A 20,048-nucleotide genomic window follows, 5' to 3' on the forward strand; every position below is an offset into this window, starting at 1 on the left:
ATTATGTCTCATATCATCTCTTTAAAAATATTTTTATTTTCTCTCATATATCTTTCCTTTAGATTTTTTTTTACTTCATCCTTTATCAGTTTAACTGGGTAAACATGCTTTAAATGTGATGTTTATGGTTCTAGAATCTAAATAATTGGTAGTTAAAACCTTGATAGCTAATTAAATTTTAATTTAGAAACTAAATTTTGTAAATATCTAAATGATATCTAATTTAGTCACTATAGCAAATAATTATTTTTTGTCTCTAAAATTAGTTTATATTTTTTGATTTTATATTTTTTGATTGTCTAACTAATGGATCATAATTAGAATAAATATTAAATATTTAATATTTTGGTTGCAACAACAAAAATCAGGTTTAATAGGTGAAAGTAAAAGAAAATAAATATTTTAAAACAATTTTCTTATCATAAAACTAGCTCAAACTATTCCCCAATTATGAGGGTAAATAAAAATATTGAATACTTTCACATGGGTGTAAGATAGAAGCACTCCGTTGCTATTTATTTTATATACATCCTTTTCAGCGAAGAAAAGCTGTTTCTTTACATTAATTTTAAAAGCCTGATTTTCCTATGAGCCACAACCAATCAAGAGCAACCCCAGCAAATATGCCACTAAACAGAAACAGCACCAGCAAATTACCCAATGCATTTTGTTCTGGCCCCTACAAAACCATCATTACAAACCAATTTACAAGTTACTGTTCTTTTCAAGAACCAGATTATTTGAATTTAAAGAATCAAAATACTGACCTTGTAACCTTTTGGAGCCATGGTAAATACACAAACAGTGAGGTAACCATTGGTTAGTCCCAAGAAAGACACAAGCATGATCATCCATCCCTGGTCACCATATTTTGCTGTGAAGTAAAATGCTGGGATCAACACGAATCTAGAAACCACTGCAATGACTAAACCCTTTCTGGATTCCAACGTCAGGCATTTGATAAGGGGAATATATCTGGATATTAGATCAAGCACGTTGTACATTGCAATCAAAACAAGAGGGTACCTAAAAGAATATGATCAGCCATGTGAAAACGCATTTAGATGACCAAAAGATTGGAAATTAATACACGCTTACCATGTTCCTAGCTGGTGTGATCCAGTATTTTCATACAAAAATCCAGGAAAAATTGATAGTGTTAACACATATATTAGAAACAAATCAGCTGCAAGATCAATGTTCTGTAGAAATAGTTGTTTATTGCTCAGCCGTTCTAAATTTTTAGCATCAAATTCAACCTGCAATAGTTCCAAAGTCTTTCAGCCTATGCGATATGCTTCGTGGAGCTTAGTTTATTAATAATTTTAACACCAAGTTACATTACTTGCTGGTTGGTCTGGTCATGAATGCCGGCAGCTGCAAGATCGGCTGATACAGTTTTTGATCCTTCTAAAGCAGCCTTTGAACGGTAATATTTTACTATGGACAACTTTGGGAAGTAAAATGCGTATAGAATTATGCAGAAAAACTCAAAAACTGTAGAGATTGCAAAAAATAGCACTGCAAAATGAGAAAATAATCAATCTTGTGTCAAAGAACAGCAATCTTTAGAGTTAATACATGACTACCAAATCTATTAGTGAATGAGAGTAACATACTAGTCCCTTTTCCAAGACCATTTTTTGAATTCTCAAAACCCACTTTGGTGACAAGTCTCAAACCAGAAGCTAGAGCTCCTGAGGCAGCCAAACCAGCAAAGAAAGACTGTAAAACATTAAACTGTAGAATTAGGCTAACTAGTAAAATCAAGACTACGATTTTAGAAAGCAGTATATGTGGTTATTCTATATATATCATGTGCAACCTCATACAAATTAAGCATTACTAGTCTAATTAAAATAATGTATTTTCTCCTCAATTAACAACAACTAAATTGTTCCTTTGCTATTCTATAATCTTTTCCCTCTAACTTCCACCTTATCTTCTCTTCTTAGAAAACATGATTAAACTTAGCTGTTCAGTTTTTTCTTCATTTGTTTTCAAGTAAGTGCTAAGAATTTTTCAAAAAAACACAAAATAGAAGCTATAAAGAAATTACGAGGAAAACAAACCTGGATGAACTCAGGACACATATAAGACAAGTCTCCGACCATGCCACCCTGGACATGAGCATCTGCAATTCCAAAACAAGCAGAAAGGAGACATACAACAATGTAAGGTCCAATTCCCCCTTTCCCTGATGTTGCTACGAACTGTTACACAAAATATTCTGAAGCTATTATACACAATAGAAAAAATGAAATTAACAACCACATAAACCAGTTGTAGCAAAGTTGATGAAGGGTGTAAGCTAATAGATATTCTCTTTTCTAAACCAAAGGAAAGAACAAAATGAAAAACAGTGAAGTTGTACTCACAACAAACAGTAACAAAGTACCAACAGAGAAAAGAGAGTAGCCAATTAAGTTCCTCAATCTAGTGTTGATCCTTGACTCATTATAGGTCAGTATTGCCATAGTACCAAGTGCAAAGGGTTGATAAACAAGGGTGAGTACACGCGAAGGATGGTATCTCTATGACAAAAACTTGTTAGAGAGACTAGTAAACCTCATAATTTTTTCACAATGAATTTCAATAATTCAAGCATTCAACACAGAAAGAAGAAAAAATAATTTGATACTCACAGGGAATAGAGTGTAGTAATAATCTCCTACTGTCAACATACTGCTCCAAGCAACAAGAGAGCCCAATCCAAGAATGAAACAAACCACCCTGGCTTGGAATTTTCCCTGGTTCAAACAAATTCATCCAACTATTATAAGCATTGCAACATTGGAGGATCAATGCCAAGAAAAAAACATAATATACCTCTAACTTTCTTGGTGCTTCATTTTCATTAGAAAGAGTCATCACTACAATAATCTGCTACAGCCAAATCCTGTAACCATAGACTGGTAAACGACCAGTTACCAGGTTTTGTATTGAAAAGATAAAAAGAACGTTCACAGATGATTGAAAAAAAACCCTGATATGAACAGAAAACAGAAAATCTGACCGCACAAATTTTGTAGTACAGTATATTCTCTTGATTCATTAGTTTTTATTTTTGTATTTTTTGATGATTCTCCTCAAAAAAGTAATTAAGATGTGTCATTAAAAAATGTGTACCATATAATTTAATTAAAGAAAGATTTTGAAAAAAATATGATATTTAAGCAATATTTACCATTATAGTTAAAAAATATTAATATATTAATAATACTCAATAATTGAATAACTATAATGGCATCGATAGTAGCACCGATAACTATAATGGCAGCGGCGTACTCTGGCAAGGGAGGATATTTTAATATTTTTGTTTTGAATATGAAGGTGAGCAAAATTAAGATCATCACTAACTTATCTTACATCACATTTTAAAAAAATTGTAACAAAGGGATCTCTATTATAATTTTTTTGGAAGGGTATGTTTTTCAAAAATTTAATTCTAAAACATTTTACTTGTATCTATACTCGAGGCAGTTCTTATGATATGTTATAATTTTGGAAAAATACTAATATCTTTACTTCATTTTTAACTAACTAATTATAGTCTTAAAATTAAGAAATATTGAAATTAAAAAAAATATCTTTCTTTTCTCCACAACAAAAAATATCATTTTTTATATACTTTAAGTTAATTTTTTTTTTCTCTTACTCTAGTTTTATATGAACGAACAAGTCCAAATCTAAATCCAAAAACTTCAAAAAATCACTTAGATCACTTTTCATGAACAACTATTACCGCACTTTAGCAGTGGGTAGGCTTTAACAAAATATTAGTATGAACTATACATTTGTTGTGCTAATTAGTAAAGATTTACATTTAAATGTACATATCGATACACTCTTTGTATTTGATTTGAACTTGTTTGTGCCTTGTGGTTAAGTAAACTTTAAAAAAAAGAGTGTCTTGTTTCCATTGGCGTTGCATATCTTTGCATATACTGTTGTTGATTTATGTTTTGATTCAATTCACTTGATTCCCATGGTCTTTCAACCACAAAGTTATCCTCTCCATCTGGCCCTTGTCCTACATATTGATGCAACACCAACACTGAAGCTGTTGTTTCAAAGTCTGAAGAGGCTAGTAAATCTCCAATGGCTCCTAATTCAGGACACTCACTCCAATCTGTTAGGCCATCTGTCAGTGGTGACATTGTCCCTTGTCCTCTCCCAACTATGAATAAGTCGTTTACATTGTTTATGGATCTTATTGCTGCAACAGTTTCCTCCCCATTGTTCACAACCTTGTCCATGTAAATGACTGAATCATCATGTGCAACCATCATCTTGAACTCACTTATGTACTCCTCATCTAGTTTGTTCTCATTCCCATTTTTTATAGTGGTGAAACTTCGATCAATCTTGGCCCATAAGTGATCTGATTTTGAAGTTTGATTTGAATATAGGCTTGGAATAAAGTGCATGACAGTAAGGCGAACCCTTGGATGTCTTGACATTCTCCATCCATAAGCTAAGGCCTCTCTGTCATCTGGTCCTCCAAAATATAGCACAACTACTTGATGAGATGCTAGATTTCCAATCAAGCGGTTGGATCCATTAAGGCCTCTATCCACAAGTATACCAACTGAACAGGGTGAATTTTGCAATAGATTGTGGTTCACCATTCTGAATGCTGGGATTGTATCTTCCATTTCTCCATCAACTGTTTGTTGCTTATGGAAAGGAATAATGATGATGGACACCCTTTTCTCCTCAGCCAAACTGCATATGTCTTCATGCATGGTGGAGTAAGGGGAAATTGTTGTTAAAGGTTGGACTTGAGCATAATTGTCATGTTCCTCAAAGTTTTGAAATGCTGTGATGATGTGGTTGGTTTGTGCTTGTGTTTTGTTGAGAGCTGGACCTCCTGATTCCCTATTAGCATGGACAGTGAGCATTGCAGAAGCTCTGCCAGTGAGTTCAACCAAGTGGAGCACATAAGCACACAATGGAGACCTTTTGTTGGGGTAAGTTGCTTCAAGTAGATTAATTAGTGTGGGAACATTTCGAGGAGTGTGAATACCCACAAGGACTCTTAACTCTCCCTCAAGTCTTGAATTTTGTATTGTCCTCCTTTTATAAGGTATAAGTCTTCTTCTTGGCTTATAAATTAATGTTACAATTGGTGAAATCATTGTTGTCATTATCAATATTACAACGATCATAACTGAAAATATTTTATCATTTAAGACCTGCATATGCAAAGTTAATTGGTCATGTTCAAATGTTGATCCATCATGGAGGTATAACTACGTCAACAGAGAAATTGAGTGGTGTACCTTTTGTTCCCTCCCAACATTGAGCACAATAATTTCAATAAGACCTTTAGAGTTCATAAGTAAACCAAGAACAACCCCATCACGGTTTGGTATTTGGAACATGTTTGAAACAAGGAGAGTCCCAGCAATCTTGCCAAGATAAGAGAGAGGAATCACCGAGAGCACAAAAGTCCAAGTATTAGTTCCACTGATTAAGTTGATATTGGTCTTAAGCCCACTAATGGCATAAAAGAGAGGAAGCAAAAGTCCTGAAACAAAGTCTTCTAGTTTTTCTATTATTGCAGCTCCAAGTGGCCCATTTGGAATAACTAGGCCATACACAAAAGCTCCAAAAATACTATGTGTTCCAAGGACATCTGTGATGAAGGCTGAGATCATGACCCCAGTAAGAACAATGCATAATTGAAACTCACTAAAGGCTTTTCCCTCTGGGGTTTTCTCGATCAACCACGACATTATTGGTCTAACAATAACAAAGGAGAAAGAAAGAAAAAAAATATTTGATACTCCAACCCACAAAGATGCCCAGATGTTAACTCTTTCATCTGATAAAGCAATAGCAGAAGCCAACAACATCCATGCACACACATCATTGATGAGAGAAGTTGATAGAGCAAGTTTCCCTAACTCTGTGTTGATGAGTTTGAGCTCAACAAGCATTCGAGCAAGCACCGGGAATGCAGTGGCAGATAGAACAATACCAAGATAGAGGACACAATTGGTTTGGTCTATTTCATTTGTGTCAGCTATTAAAGAGGATAAACAAATAGCAATCATAAAGGGCAATACCATACCAGCAAGGGCCATCAATATTGTCTTCTTTCCAGTACGTTTGATGATTGAAATGTCCATCTCTAACCCAACCAAGAACACAAAGTATATCAGACCCATGTTTGCCATTGTCTCCACCACCATTACACTTTTAAGAGGGAACACCACATTGGCAAATTTTTCATTTCTACCCATTACTGATGGACCCAAAAGCAATCCACCCTATAAAATATATTTTCAAATTATTCCATCTTCTTATTAGATATTTCAAAGCAAAAAAATCAAAATAAAAAAGCTTTCAAATTAGTGACACTTGCAATACTTTCAAATGTTGTGTTTGATTGGGAAAAGAAAATAAAAGACGAAAGAGAAATAAACTTACCAAGATTTCAGCAATTACACGAGGTTGGTTAAAGGGCTTGAGGATTAAAGCAAAAAATCGTGTTGCACATACCACTAATGTTAATTGCAAGGTAAATAGAGGAAGAGAATAATCTAAAGGGTTATCGCCTTTCCATAAACCATTTGTTGTTGTCTTCATTGGTGTATAGCAAATTATGGATTGATCTGAGCTATTAAATGATGTCATGGTTGTGTTGTCCATTTTGATCAAATGAACAACACAACCAACAAACACCTTTTGGCTTTTTGATACGATCAAGGCTCAATAAACACCTTGATCCTTTTTAAAACGATAACTACAGAAGGAAAAGGGAAGACACCCTTTGATTGTGTATTTTTCTGAAAAGATGATATTTTTCAATCACAATCAAGGGAGAGTTTAGTTCCTCCTCCCTCTCCCAAAAACATCCATGGAAGAAAGAGACTATATAAGATGGTGTTTCATCTATTTTTGAAAACTTAATGTTTCATCACCACCTTTGCCTAAAATGAGGTAATTCTCCATGCCACTTGGACAAACATTATAAATTATAATCATTCCTTGTATTAATTAGTTCTATGTGTAATTTTTATTTAATTATTAAACTAAAATTAAAGAAAAAAAACATGGTTTCATCACAAATACTCATATAAGGTAAAAAAGAAATAAAACAAAATTTGAAGGTAAAAACAAAAATCGATTAATAGAAGGCTATGCATGTATGTTATGTTTGTATACAACCTTTTAAGATTGATTTTTATATATTGTAATAAAGAAAAAACATTATGCAGGGTATGGAGTACATATTTTTTATTATCAACAATACAAAAAAATTGGAGTAGATACTCATCAGGTTTGAATTAAAAGGTGGTTTCATTGTCTACAACAGCATTGTTATAAACCCAACCATTCAGACTTGTCCAAACAAAAATTAGACCATGATCAGTAGAAAATTAATATACTATAAAAAAATCATTAAATAAAAATTAATTTTAAAGATAAAAAACAATTTTTTATATTAATTAAATTAAAAATCATTTTAAAGATATAAAAAAATTAATTTCTAAATAAATAATTTTTAAATTAGTAACTATTACCGATTAAAAAAAATAATTTTTAAATTAGTTTTTATTATTGATAAATAGTTTTTAAATTGATAGTTAATTAGATACTAATTTAAAAACTATTTATCAATAATAAAAATTAATTTAAAAACCAAAATTCTTTTAATATCTAAAATAGTATAATATAACGGTTTAGGGTTTAGGTTATTTTTAATCTAATTAATTTTTATTTCATAATTTTTTAATAGTGAGATGGACAAATATGTCACTTCATGTTATTTAAGACATTGGAAGAAAAATAATATATATACATAAAATACATGATAGATTTAATTCCGCATTTTTACCATACAATATCAACATTTTGAGCATTTTACCTTTCAGTTTTTTTACACATTTTACCGTCATATTTTTTAATACATTATAACATGTGATGAAAATTTGTAAAATAATAATAATAATAATTATAATGAAGGGATAAAATATGTAAGTAAGCATATATTATATGATGTAATAATAAGAAGAAAGATAAAAAAGAATATACCAAATAAGGATTTTCGATATATTAATATTGATGCATATATAATTATATTAAATTATATAAGTGGGAAGAAATTGGGAAAATGATTTCTCCCAATAATGTACCCCCCTCTTACATTTGATAAAAACAGATATGTCACCCCATCATCTGGAACTCCTATTTAAGACTATGAGCAAAGTGGGAATAAAAAATTATTTAACCAAATTAATTCATTAATTATTACTCAAATATTCATTAAACTTTTTTTTAATTTATTTAACCAATATATAAATATTTTCAGTTAATATTAGAAATACTAATAATAATGAACAATATTGGTTAATCTAAGAAACATGAATTGATTCCATACTCAAAATAACATTAGTATTGAATTTCAAAAATAAAAAATCAGTATTGAATTTCATCCACGAAAAAGAACATTTACATGTATTATAAATATACAGATAATTTTCATTTAAATTAATTCTTAAGATATTTTTTTAAAATATAAATATTCAAGCATTTAAAGTTTAAATAAAGTAATTATATACTTAAAAATAAATATATTTCTAGAATGTCTTTTTATTAAAAATAATCAATTGGGATTATATTTCTCATGACTATTTCATATTTTTTATACTAAGTTCTATGAAGAGTGTTAGCATCACACCTCCACGTTAGTCAAAATTATTGAAAGATACAAAGAAAGAGAATCATTAAACAAAAAAAGTAACCCGTTGTAACTTCTAATAAATATTAATAAATAAACAATAAAAATGCGTTAAAAAAGAGTGTGTAGAGTAGAGAGAGTATTTCATTCGCCTAATTGCAGTTTTAACTTGATTAAAAAAATTCAAATTTAATTAATGTTCTCACTTTTTAATAAGATATTAATATATTTTTGTTTCTAATTTGCTCAACCATTTTTCAACAAAAAAAAATATCTTTATTGAGAAAGTAAGTTTATTTTAATAAAATTAGTTTAAAAAATGACATTTATTATTGTTATAAACAATTTTCGATTTTCAATTAAATATTTTTTAGATATGATTAAAAAATTATTGAAATCGGTTCTTCCAAGTGAATTTTAAGGTTTACAATTAAAATGAATTTAGTTCGGTTAAACTGGTTTAAAAGATAATACATTTATTATTGATTTTAACATGTGTATAAAACATCCTTGAACTAAGGACACTTGAAGTATTAATTTATATTTTTTATAAATTTTGCGTGTGGCATCGCAAGATGGTGATAACAGAAAAGTGGATAAAACTTAAAACATACACTATATAACATATAATTAGGATGAGATTTTTGCAACACTAATGAAACTATACTACAGCAGGGTTTGGTAAAAATAGGACCCCACTAGTTGAGAATGACATAACATAACACCCCTCCAACCATTTTAAAAACAACTTCCTTAACCATTCCCATTTCTAGGGAATGAATCATCGTACACCTATGAACATGCCTTGCAGCCGCCATTACATTCATCTCTTGATGAGAACTTGGAATGAAATATGCACTGCAGATATTAGGCACAGAACGAATTCAGATGAAGAACCAATTTTTCAACAACCATTGGTAGCAGCATCTGTGCTCTTTGCCGTGCCATTTTCTTTAGTAATATCAATGGACACAACAGAAGGAGGACGTAACTCGAACAGAGGTTTCCTTTCATCTCTAAAACCACCTATACATAGTGTGTCCCCCCGACCGTGCCATGTTCCATTTTGAACATTGTTCATCTCAAGTGTTCTTGATTCCTGCAACATATATTACAAATATTCAACACAATGGATAACTCCAATTACAGTCAACTCATGTCACAAAAAAGAAAGGATTTTGAAATGACCTGGCATAATGTGCAACAGGGACAGACAAAATGGTAAGCGCAGTCGTCCAACGAACTATCACTACCCTGAAAACATCATCAAGTAGTTCTTTAGACGTACAATCGCAGCCAAATTTTGTCAAAGCTTAGTAAATAGACAAAATAAAAGCACCACTCATAAAAATAAAGTCAACATACATCATGCATTACAGTCCACAGATTAGAAAATCAGTTGCTCAAAGTATCAGTCATGAACACTCGTGTTCAACATGACTGCATGCGTGCGTGCGATCAAATCATATCTACCCTTTTATGTTTAGCATCATAATTTTTTCCTTGATATCAGCAGCTTATTCGCAGTGTGATGAAAATCTATATGATTTCAGTAGAATTGCAAGATCCCACAGAACCTGGTACTTTCACAAACTGTTCTACCACTAGTTTGCTGTTCTCAAACAGACAAATTTAAACTGTACATTTCATTCCACAGTCCATCTATGTGAATAGTCAAATTTACACAACTGCCGGTATTAATGCACCACTTAGAAATAATAACTTCTTTATAAATATTTTGAGAATATGTATATCTTATAATGCAACATATCTTTTTGTACTTTTTAAAAACAAAAACAAGGTGAAAACCTCCTATAAAGAATGATTATCTCTAAAGTAAGCAACTAAGGATAATCCACCTCTGAATTTTAGAGGGTTAAGAAGAAGATGAACTTAAATTCTTTAAAACTAAATGAAGGGTGGATACATCATTACTGTAGTCTGTAGAAGAGCCTTGTCCAAACAAGACAAAACGTATAATTCAGGGAGAAGAAAACATGTAAATAACTCCATGAAAACATATCTATGAATAATTAAGGGCTCATAAACAATTACAGTATATGAAGAAAAAAGTCACCTTGATGTTGAACTTCTTCCGCATTCGAGTTCGGTAGAATCCTAAATATACTCCAACAGCAATGGTGAATGCAACCGCTAGGTATAGGAAGTAGTGAATCCTCGTGATAGTATAGGCAATGAAAGTAACGAGGGCACCAATAACAAGGAGAAAATAAACTATAGCCTGCAATCCAAAACATGGAAATTCAAACTTCAGAGAGCTACATTGGGAAAAGTAAAAGAAAAATTCACACAGTAATTGCCAATTCTAAAAATGATCCCCTTTGGTTGAATTATAATTTGGCCACTCTAACCAACATATGCACTTTGAATTCCAAGAATTTAATTATACCTGGAGAAAGCAAGAACCAAAACCAGCCAGCTTCATATTCTTCCCAAATCGGTAGCAAGGACAACTGCAACACGGAAAGATCTACTATTCACAAACATGACATATCACAACAAGTCCTTGTAAAAATACCACAAACCCACAGCACATTATTGGTTTCCACATGTCATTTTGCATTTTAGTCTTTCATAGGCCACAGAGGCATTAACATAAATACACGAGTAAGAAGAAGGCAGAAACATCTAATTGAACAATCAAATTAAAATGATTTAACTTAATCCGTCAAAACCCAACCAAATATATCAGTAACTCAGAAATAATAAATTTCAATGTCACAAATCCCTCACCCCCAACACATTGAGAAAATAACAAAATCATCCTCCCTTCTTGAATTCTATCATTTAAACCATGAAACCACAAATCTATGAGCGGAAATTCATAGCACAACAATGAACACTAAACAGAAACCCGCTTTCCAGTTGCACAATTCACGTTCCTTACATGGTTACATCAGGGACCTAAAGAGTAATGACGAAATAGGATATCTTACAGGACAGAAATTACAACCTAATAATTCCCCTTCGTTCTTTCCAAAATAAGCATAGCTTCAGACAAAACTAACGCCGTCCTCGTCCAAAACAAATGTACTGTTCCAAACACACAACTCCATCCCATTGAGAAAAATACAAAAGAACACGTAAAAACACAGTATTACTACTTTATTCTCAAATAAAAAAGCACGTAACATTAAACCTCACCACGCAGATTCAAAGGCGATGCGACGATCCTCAAAGCAATCGAGGAGTTCACCCTCCCACATCCTCAAAACCCCACCTTGCTGCTCATCCTCCCTAACCCCAAGCTTCCCCCAACTTCCATGCGTACTTCGCAACGCCACAGAGGAACAAAGCTTGTCAAAATCCACGACCGCCTTACCCTCCAAAAGCCTCTCCTTTTCCCCCTCCCCATTTTCTTCCCTTTCCTCCCCCACCCTCTCTTGCTTCTCCAAATCCCCCATTGCCCCAAAAACAAAAGCGCACCCCTTTTTGCTCTCTTTCCCCAAAGATCTTTGCTTTTCAATCAAACCCTCCCTTTCCAAGACACCCTTTGCGATTCCGCTTTAAGGAGTTTCAGAAATGAGAAGGGTTTGAGAATTGGAAATTGAGGATTGTTCTGTCGTTGGTGGTGTCGTGGTGGCTTGAGTAGGTGATGTAACGAAAGCAAGTGGAACAATGTTGTTCCGGCGATAATAAATAAAAAAAAATAACAACAATACTAAACAGTATGATCCCCCGGTTGGCGGGTAATAATGGCGTATGGAACCCACAACCCTAAAAGTGAGTCAATTTGGATGGCAGTGCAGCTACCACATCCTCACGCGAATATAGGTCAGATTTTATTTTCCCATAAATTACTCATTTTATTTTAGTGTCTACTAATTTTGATTTTTGTTCTTTTCAATTGAGGTAATTTTGCTAATAATAAACGTCAACACTTTCTCCTTCTTCACAATATCGGCTAGATGATAGATAAATCTTTTAGGATGTCCAAAACTCTTCTCTTTGCTAAAAGAGGGTCAAGTGTTGAAATTGGAAAAAAAGGACAAGTCTTTTGCAAATTGGATTATGTTAATACATTTCAATGGTTTCAGCAAATTTAATGGGCTGGATGTGAAGCCGATTTCATTGTCATAGTAACAAGTTGCATCTTCTATAATGTGGCTTTTCATAGCCTTTGATTGGTTCCCGGAATATAGTAATCATAACAGAGATATTTTGAATTTAAAAGAGAGATCTTTCTTTAAAAAGTTGAAATCTTGATATAATAAAAGGGATGATAGTTATGATAACGATGATTAATTATAATACATGTAGTTTGAAGTAGTAGCATTCTATGAAATGTTTGGTCTTTTATGTAATTATAGCACGAACACCAAGTTTCTCTATTTTAAGTGGTGCTCTTAAGTCCTAATAATTCGTTTTTTTTTAGAATTTACTATATTTCTAGTGCACCCCACTTGAACTATTGTAAAAGTAGAAGAAAACAATTGGATTTACACATTCATATTGCGCATAACCTCAAAGGCATGTCATGCAAATCATTTTTTAATTATAACCTGAAGTTGGAGGAAGAGGAAAACTTGTTAATAAGGGTATTGTTTTTCGATTTTAAAAGTAAGAGATGGAAAAACCGAAGTTGCAAGTTTGTTAGGTTGAGTTAAAACTTAAAAGGTTGGGAACTTGTCTTCTTCCATGTGATATGAATGTGAATTTTATATAAAGAAAGAGGTAGGGACAGAATATACATAAAAAAAAGAATGTGGGGAATATAAGTAGGAGAAGATAAGTGATGAATTGTAGATGTGGATAAAGAACACTGTGCCCACCCAACGCAGCCACCTTTGGTTTTGTTTCGTGGCATGGAAATATAATATATCGTTTAAGAAAAAACGAGCGTGTAAATTTTTTTGAATTAATTATATACAAAATTATTTTCAATTTCATATCGTCTAAATTAGTTATGCAGAAGACAACTAGTGTATATTGTAATACTTGGATACATTTTTTTTGCTGAAAAAAATAAAGTACATTAAGGGCAGAATAGAGTAGTAGCAGAATGTAGGACCTTGTCGTTTTGTTTTTGTTTGTGTCGTTTGAGGTAATAATGTCTGAATTTAAGATGTTAGGCAAAGTAAGCAATGATGAAAGCGAGGGTTTTCTTTCCAGTTTTGCTTTCCTGGGATTGCCTCGTTGGTTTTAAGAGCGTAAGATAATGTGTTGTTTCTTCCCTCAACCACCCCACGTGCAACCACTTATTCCACCACAAAAACACTAAATAATAATGGCCAAGAGCATATACATATAAATTATTATACCTATATTAAAATCACTACAATTTTAAATAAACTAAAATATTATAAATATAATTTTTATAAAAATTAAATTACCATATCAGAATATTTTCTCAGATATATTTATTTAATTTACCCAAGAAATTAAGGGTTAATTGTTAGATTTACTACCCTATTAGATAACTCGAGCTGAGTCAAATTTCTCCGCAACGTGACTCGCTAATCATGTTCACACCACAATTGCAAATATATGCAGTAATCAAAATAAGTATTAGTATTCAAAAACACAAATATCCCAACGAAGTTGTCAGAAAACTCTCAAAAAAATGACGTAATTGTGGATTGAATGCTAAAATTGTTATGAATTAAATTATAAAAAATTAAGTTTATAGCTGTCTATTAATCATTTAAAATTAGCCAATCCCATCAACATGGTAGATGATTTCTCGCCCACCAACCTACAGTGGTGACAGCTACAGCTAAGAATGAATCTACTTTTACAAGGTAGATAATCTCTCGCTCGTCAAGCCGATTTTTCACGTTATCAAAGGTTATCTTGGGTGAACTAAAACTAAAATACAGCAAACAAAGTAGAAAATCATATAGATGACACAGATAAAGATTTCCATGTTAACAAGGTAACAACATCATTAAGAGAAGTTAAAGCACAACTTTCTTCTCCTGAATGGACTATCATACACCTAACAACCCAAATCAATAAGGCGTCAAGTTTTCATTGCAGGTCTAACCAGCCCTAATCCAGTACCACTTCCCAAATGCTTGAAGTCTGTGGCTTGAAGATGATCCCCATGACCAGCAAAACCCGTTCCTCCCTTCTCCAAATTCACCAAATTTCTCTCTTTACAAGCCTTGTTGCAAACAAGACAGACTTTATCAACAGCCATAAATCTGTCAGCACACTTCTTGCAAAAGACATGCCCACATGAACTGAGGGCCACAAGCGACATTGTGTTGGTGAGAGTAACTTTGCAGCTTGGGCAAATGTAGGTCTTGTCAAGTGCCTTGGATTTTTTCTGCTCACTCGTATCCTCAGTAAACTGGACAGGGAAAAGTGTCTTCAACTTCAGTTTCTCATTGCCTTCCGGACAGATAGTACTGGTAGAAGGTGCCTCTACTTTTACAGAAGCTTCGGGCGTAGCAGAAGGCAGCCAAAATGCCTTCATTGTCCGAAGGGCTTCTTCCTCATAGGATGTGACCTTCACACTGTTTGCCCCATGGAAACCATTCTTATCACGGCTATAATTTCTGTCACTGTATTGAGGTACCGCACCATGATTTTGTTGATCAAATGCATCAAGCTCTTTGGCCTTTTGCAACATCAACTTCTCTTCTTCCTCCTCTTTTCCTTTCTTCTGCTGAGCAGCATGGGCTGCAAGCTTCCTGTTTTATTATACATATTTATATCATATCGCAATCACATTGTTAACGTTCACAACAAAACAGACATTGTATCCACACCAAGGAAAAATTAATAAACAAAGACAATATAGATTTAAAAGTTCTGAGCAATCAATGGAAGTTTTTTTTCATTCGAACTAAGACCACCAATCACGTAGAACAGAAAATGCTGCTTGATAGGAATGGTAAAATCATTTCCTTTATTATAAAAGAAATTAAAACCGTTAAGCAATGGTTGACAGAATAAATGATTTTACATGGTAGCCCCATGCAATATCTAAAAGAGAGGTGGGATCTAGTAAGCAAAACTGAAGCATTATAACGTATATCATCAATATTGATGACAAAGGAAAGTTAAATTTAACAAGAAAAATGGAAAAAGCTCATGGTAAGTGCTAATGATGGACAACTGGAACCATATCACATGAAAAAACAAAGGTAATATAACAAAAATTGAGCTTCAGTGGCACACAGATGGTCAATCATGATATAAAATTTATCAAATAGTTGATAACCCACGGTAAATGGTATTGCTATGACTTATGAGAGAGTAATACTTTTCATCTTATTAGTTAATTTCCTTAACTACTGAAGAATCCCCTCAATCATCATTTCATAAGCAGAAAAAAAAATCTAAAATAGTGAATTTCATCCTTTTTATTTTCAGTAAAAGATTTGCATTTATACTACACAACAAGAGGGGAAGGGGGGGAGTAAATGGGATGTCCCCACAATCCTGTAGTTTTCTTTCATAAGAACCCAGTTAAATCCATATTAAGAGTGAGGAAGTTAAAGAATCAAATCCCATGGAACAACTAAAGTTATTAAACAAAAATATAACAGTTTACTAAAAAATTTCATTAACCTAAATTCCAAATTTGTTTGAACAAGGATGTCCAGCTCAATTTTAAAAGAAATAGCTCTTCAAACTTTTCATGTGTCAGTATTATCAGTTCCTACTAATATTTAGTGGCCGCGTAGCATACAAACACGAATATATCCATTTTATATCCCAATGCACAGATATAAAATGTCAAATTTTACTAAAAAAGTGGAGCTATTGTCTGCAGCAGGAAACCAGATCCCATAACCTAATTCCAAAGTCATAAAGAAAATTCTTATTTGCCATGTTTTTCCTAAGCTATCTCCCAATTCATGTCTTAACTCGCATGTCTCAAAGAAGACATAACAAGTGAAAATCTTCAATCAGCAGGTTTCACAAAGGATTGTCGAGGCAGAGACATGAAACAAACCAATAGTCGCGAGCAGGACATCACCTTTACAAGGCTTCTGTACCATTACTCAGTCGCAGCATATAAAATTCAACCCAACTTCACAAACAAAACAAAAACCATAGAACACACAAAAAGGATGCCTTAAACAACACGGCTCAACTATCCAAATTCCAAAAAAAAAAAAAAAAAATAGTGAAGTTTATTGATCATATCAAAGAACAAAAACATCCTTGAAGAAAGCTCCACCCATGAATTCTACAAAACTACGAATAAAACAAACTAATCGGTAGGCAATAACAAAAAAAGTATATCTCAAAAAATTCATACGAACCCATCCCTCCCACCCTTAACAAAGATAACTACAGAACGAATACTACAATTCAATTAAAAATTACGTATCCCCAATTTCTACCAGTCGTCATCACGAATTTGAACGACGCATATACTTGGGGTTGAATCATAGACTCTGCAATTTCAGGCACAAAAAAAAAAAAAAAAGGCATCGAATGGATACCTTTGAATGTCTTTCTTCTGAGACAAGAGGCACTGGAGAATGCACTCTTTGCAAAAGAGATGGCCCTTGTGGCAGCTCATGGGATCGATTAGGGATTTGAGGCAGAGGCAACACGCATCGAAGGGCTTGATGGAGTCCCTCCCCAACCTCTCTTTCTGTGTCCCATATCCAAGTTTTCGCTTCTCGTCGTACGTGAAGAACGCGAGATCGTTGTTGTTCTTCGAGTGTCTCTGAGGCATCTTTTTCCCCAATTCACACCACAAACGATAGATTGTTAGGGTTTCAGATCTTCGACTTCGACTTCGTTCTGTCGAGTCAATGAAACCACGAGAAGCAACGACAATTCAACTAGACCTGTTAATGGGTTGGGCCTCTTAGTTTTTATGGCCTTTTCAAAATTCTCGACATTTTCCTAATTTTATCTTTTTTTTTTCTAAAACCAATATATTTAGGAGGAAATTTATTTTAAGATAAGATATGACACAATTGGGATTCTTTATAATTTTTTATTTTATTTTATATATAAGATTCAGGCTGCTCCTTTTCTTTTCACATTTAGTTTCATCTCTTATCTTTTAAAAAATCATATTAATAATTTATTTTACAATCGCTACCATTCTTATTTTAGATAACTAATTATATTTTAGTCATTCAAGAGATAAAAATTCCTATTATATTAACCGTGAAACTTATGAATATGGTGGAATTAATGTGAAAATTGAATTCAACAACAATTGTAAATAACTTAATATTATTATTTTTTAAAACTTTATTTTTATTGTTTGAGAGACTCAATTACATTGGTTTCAGTGTGTTTATTTATAACCATGTTTTAGATTGAACATCAATCAAGTTCTATAGTCTCCATGAAGGTGAATTTAATAAAATAAAAAAAAGCTTTCAAGTCTTGAATCAATACAAAAATTCAAAATTCTATTCTGAAATTTTTTTTAAAAAAATACTATTTTAAAACAAACAAATTTAAAAGAAAAACTATAAAAACAGTCTGAAATTAATTTAGATAAATTATTGCAATTTAAAAAATGTTTTACATGTTAAATCAGTGACTGAACCGATGAAGATATCGATATTAGACCAATGATTGAATGTTATCTATTGAAATGTATAATCTTGTTTATATCGTGAGCGTAATTAATTAAGAATTCAAAAGACTTTAAAACATTTTTTTAATAAAAAAGTGACGTGGTATTCAGGATTTTTAAATATTACAGAATTTCAATTAAGACTATCATGTTTTAAAATCTAGCAATATTTAAATAATATTTCAAATCATATAATTTCTCAGAAATTATTTATTGATTGGAGTTTTATGAATTTGGTATGCCTTTCGTTTGTATATTTACTAGTCTTTAAACTCGCGACCCACGGGTTTAATGAATTTTAATATTCATTAAAAAAAACAAATGTTATGTTATATGAAAAAGTAATATTTTGATTTATCATATTTGAATTAAAATAATAATAATATTATTATAAAATAATAATAAAATATTATAAAATTAGATATATTAATTTGTTATTAGTAAAATAAAATTGTATTTATCAAACTAGTAGAAAGGGTGGTATGGTATATAAGATGTGAGTATTAGACCTTCTATGTAAATCACACATTATATACTCTTATGGGTGGCAAAGCTGGCCAGCTCGCCCCGGCCCACAAAAATGTAGGATGGGTTGGCCCGCCCCGCAAAGTTATTGCAGGTTAGAATTCCCGACCCGCCCTGCATAAGAGCTGACCCATAGGTTTGAGGGCCAGCTTGCGTTTTTTTTTTAAATTAAATATTTTATTTTTTTTACATTTTGTTCTTAAAAAATTGCCAAATTAAACCTATATATTTGTTACTATCAAATCCAATTTTTTTTTTTCTTCTTTTTCAAACACAGTCAAACATAAAAAAATTAAACATTAAGATAAATATCAAATATCACTATTCTTCCACTTCCAAAACATTAAACATACCTAATTCCAAAACATAAAACATAAACATTAATTAAAAAATATTAAACATAAACATTATTGACATTCTTCCATTTCAATAACATTGGAAATCGTCTTAGAAGAACTTTCATCCATTTTTTCATAATTATAATCTTTCCCGTCATTTGCACACATTAAAACAATGACATTTTTTTTTCTTGCGAGTTAACGGGCCAGCCCGCCCCGCCCCGTTGCTGGCCCGCGCGGGCCGCAGGCTAATGTGGGGCGGACTAATGCGGGTTAGCGGGTTGAAAAGGTTAGCCCACCCCACGTTTTTTACCTGCAGGTCGCGGGCCAGCCCGCATGGCCCGCCCCACTTTGTCATCCCTATATACCCTAACTTTATTTGACTTTCTTTTTTTTTTTTGGTAACTTTCAATCATTTATATAGTTATTTAAATGTATCTTCTAATATTAAATGTGTTAATTTTAAATTTTACCGGTGAAGACAGAAAACTCTGATTTGGAATTTTATAATTTAATCTTGCCTGTAACAATTTAAGAAACTAATTAAAAAGAGTATTTACAATATTAATTAGAATAAACAAATCAAAACATAGTAACAACATCATGTACTAAAACTAGTTAGCACTTCAGATTTTTAATTTTAAATTATAAATTAAAAATCCGTTATATCTTTTCAAAATGATGTCATATTTTATACTTCTTTTAAAAATCAAATTACAAAATTATAATCATAAAAAAATTAAAGAAAAACATTACAAAGTTGTCGGAATTTAGTTTAATATGGAATCTCCAAAAATGTAATCTACTTTGGTGATCATGCCTTATTTAAATGTTTAGGTTAAATTTTAGTTAAAATTATATATTTAGAAAAAATATAACATAAAAAAAGTTTATAAATTCGATATTATTACTGAAACATTACATAGTTCGGTTTGCTATATTTTGATATTGTTAATGAAAAAAA

At 32.1% G+C, this 20,048-nt stretch overlaps 4 protein-coding genes across 6 annotated transcripts; all 4 read right to left on the bottom strand.

Moving 5' to 3' along the window:
• Nucleotides 1–495: 495 nt before the first annotated feature.
• Nucleotides 496–3,035, bottom strand: LOC137833187 (equilibrative nucleotide transporter 3). Of its 2 annotated transcripts, XM_068641548.2 has the most exons (9): nucleotides 2,830–2,973; nucleotides 2,646–2,750; nucleotides 2,379–2,534; nucleotides 2,073–2,213; nucleotides 1,620–1,725; nucleotides 1,346–1,521; nucleotides 1,099–1,259; nucleotides 768–1,026; nucleotides 496–679 (listed from the first exon to the last, which is right to left on the bottom strand). In XM_068641548.2, the coding sequence occupies exons 1-9, from the start codon at nucleotides 2,869–2,871 to the stop codon at nucleotides 569–571; spliced, it is 1,257 nt and encodes a 418-aa protein (XP_068497649.1). In that variant the 5' UTR covers nucleotides 2,872–2,973; the 3' UTR covers nucleotides 496–568. The 2 variants fall into 2 exon arrangements, with proteins under 2 accessions (XP_068497649.1, XP_068497648.1); XM_068641547.2 differs by lacking the exon at nucleotides 2,379–2,534 and having other exon boundaries at nucleotides 2,830–3,035.
• A 564-nt stretch (nucleotides 3,036–3,599) lies between these two features.
• On the bottom strand, nucleotides 3,600–6,860 carry LOC137832665 (cation/H(+) antiporter 15). Its single transcript, XM_068640963.1, has 3 exons — nucleotides 6,439–6,860; nucleotides 5,286–6,278; nucleotides 3,600–5,198 (listed from the first exon to the last, which is right to left on the bottom strand). The coding sequence occupies exons 1-3, from the start codon at nucleotides 6,658–6,660 to the stop codon at nucleotides 3,897–3,899; spliced, it is 2,517 nt and encodes an 838-aa protein (XP_068497064.1). The 5' UTR covers nucleotides 6,661–6,860; the 3' UTR covers nucleotides 3,600–3,896.
• A 2,429-nt stretch (nucleotides 6,861–9,289) lies between these two features.
• LOC137832666 (protein PLANT CADMIUM RESISTANCE 11) lies at nucleotides 9,290–12,666 on the bottom strand. 2 transcript variants are annotated; one of them, XM_068640964.2, is made up of 5 exons: nucleotides 11,858–12,666; nucleotides 11,103–11,166; nucleotides 10,770–10,934; nucleotides 9,881–9,946; nucleotides 9,290–9,791 (listed from the first exon to the last, which is right to left on the bottom strand). In XM_068640964.2, exons 1-5 carry the CDS (start codon nucleotides 12,115–12,117, stop codon nucleotides 9,597–9,599), a joined length of 750 nt encoding a protein of 249 aa, XP_068497065.1. In that variant the 5' UTR covers nucleotides 12,118–12,666; the 3' UTR covers nucleotides 9,290–9,596. The 2 variants fall into 2 exon arrangements, with proteins under 2 accessions (XP_068497065.1, XP_090159823.1); XM_090303697.1 differs by lacking the exon at nucleotides 11,858–12,666 and adding an exon at nucleotides 11,667–11,778.
• Nucleotides 12,667–14,527: 1,861 nt separating this feature from the next.
• Nucleotides 14,528–17,508, bottom strand: LOC137832668 (phosphoinositide binding protein). The gene is made up of 2 exons (XM_068640965.2): nucleotides 17,119–17,508; nucleotides 14,528–15,351 (listed from the first exon to the last, which is right to left on the bottom strand). Exons 1-2 carry the CDS (start codon nucleotides 17,355–17,357, stop codon nucleotides 14,676–14,678), a joined length of 915 nt encoding a protein of 304 aa, XP_068497066.1. The 5' UTR covers nucleotides 17,358–17,508; the 3' UTR covers nucleotides 14,528–14,675.
• Between the last annotated feature and the right edge of the window lie 2,540 nt (nucleotides 17,509–20,048).

This window comes from Phaseolus vulgaris, chromosome 6 (assembly GCF_051622355.1).
Source record: "Phaseolus vulgaris cultivar YP4 chromosome 6, ASM5162235v1, whole genome shotgun sequence".
In the NCBI taxonomy this organism is placed as follows: Eukaryota; Viridiplantae; Streptophyta; class Magnoliopsida; order Fabales; family Fabaceae; genus Phaseolus; species Phaseolus vulgaris.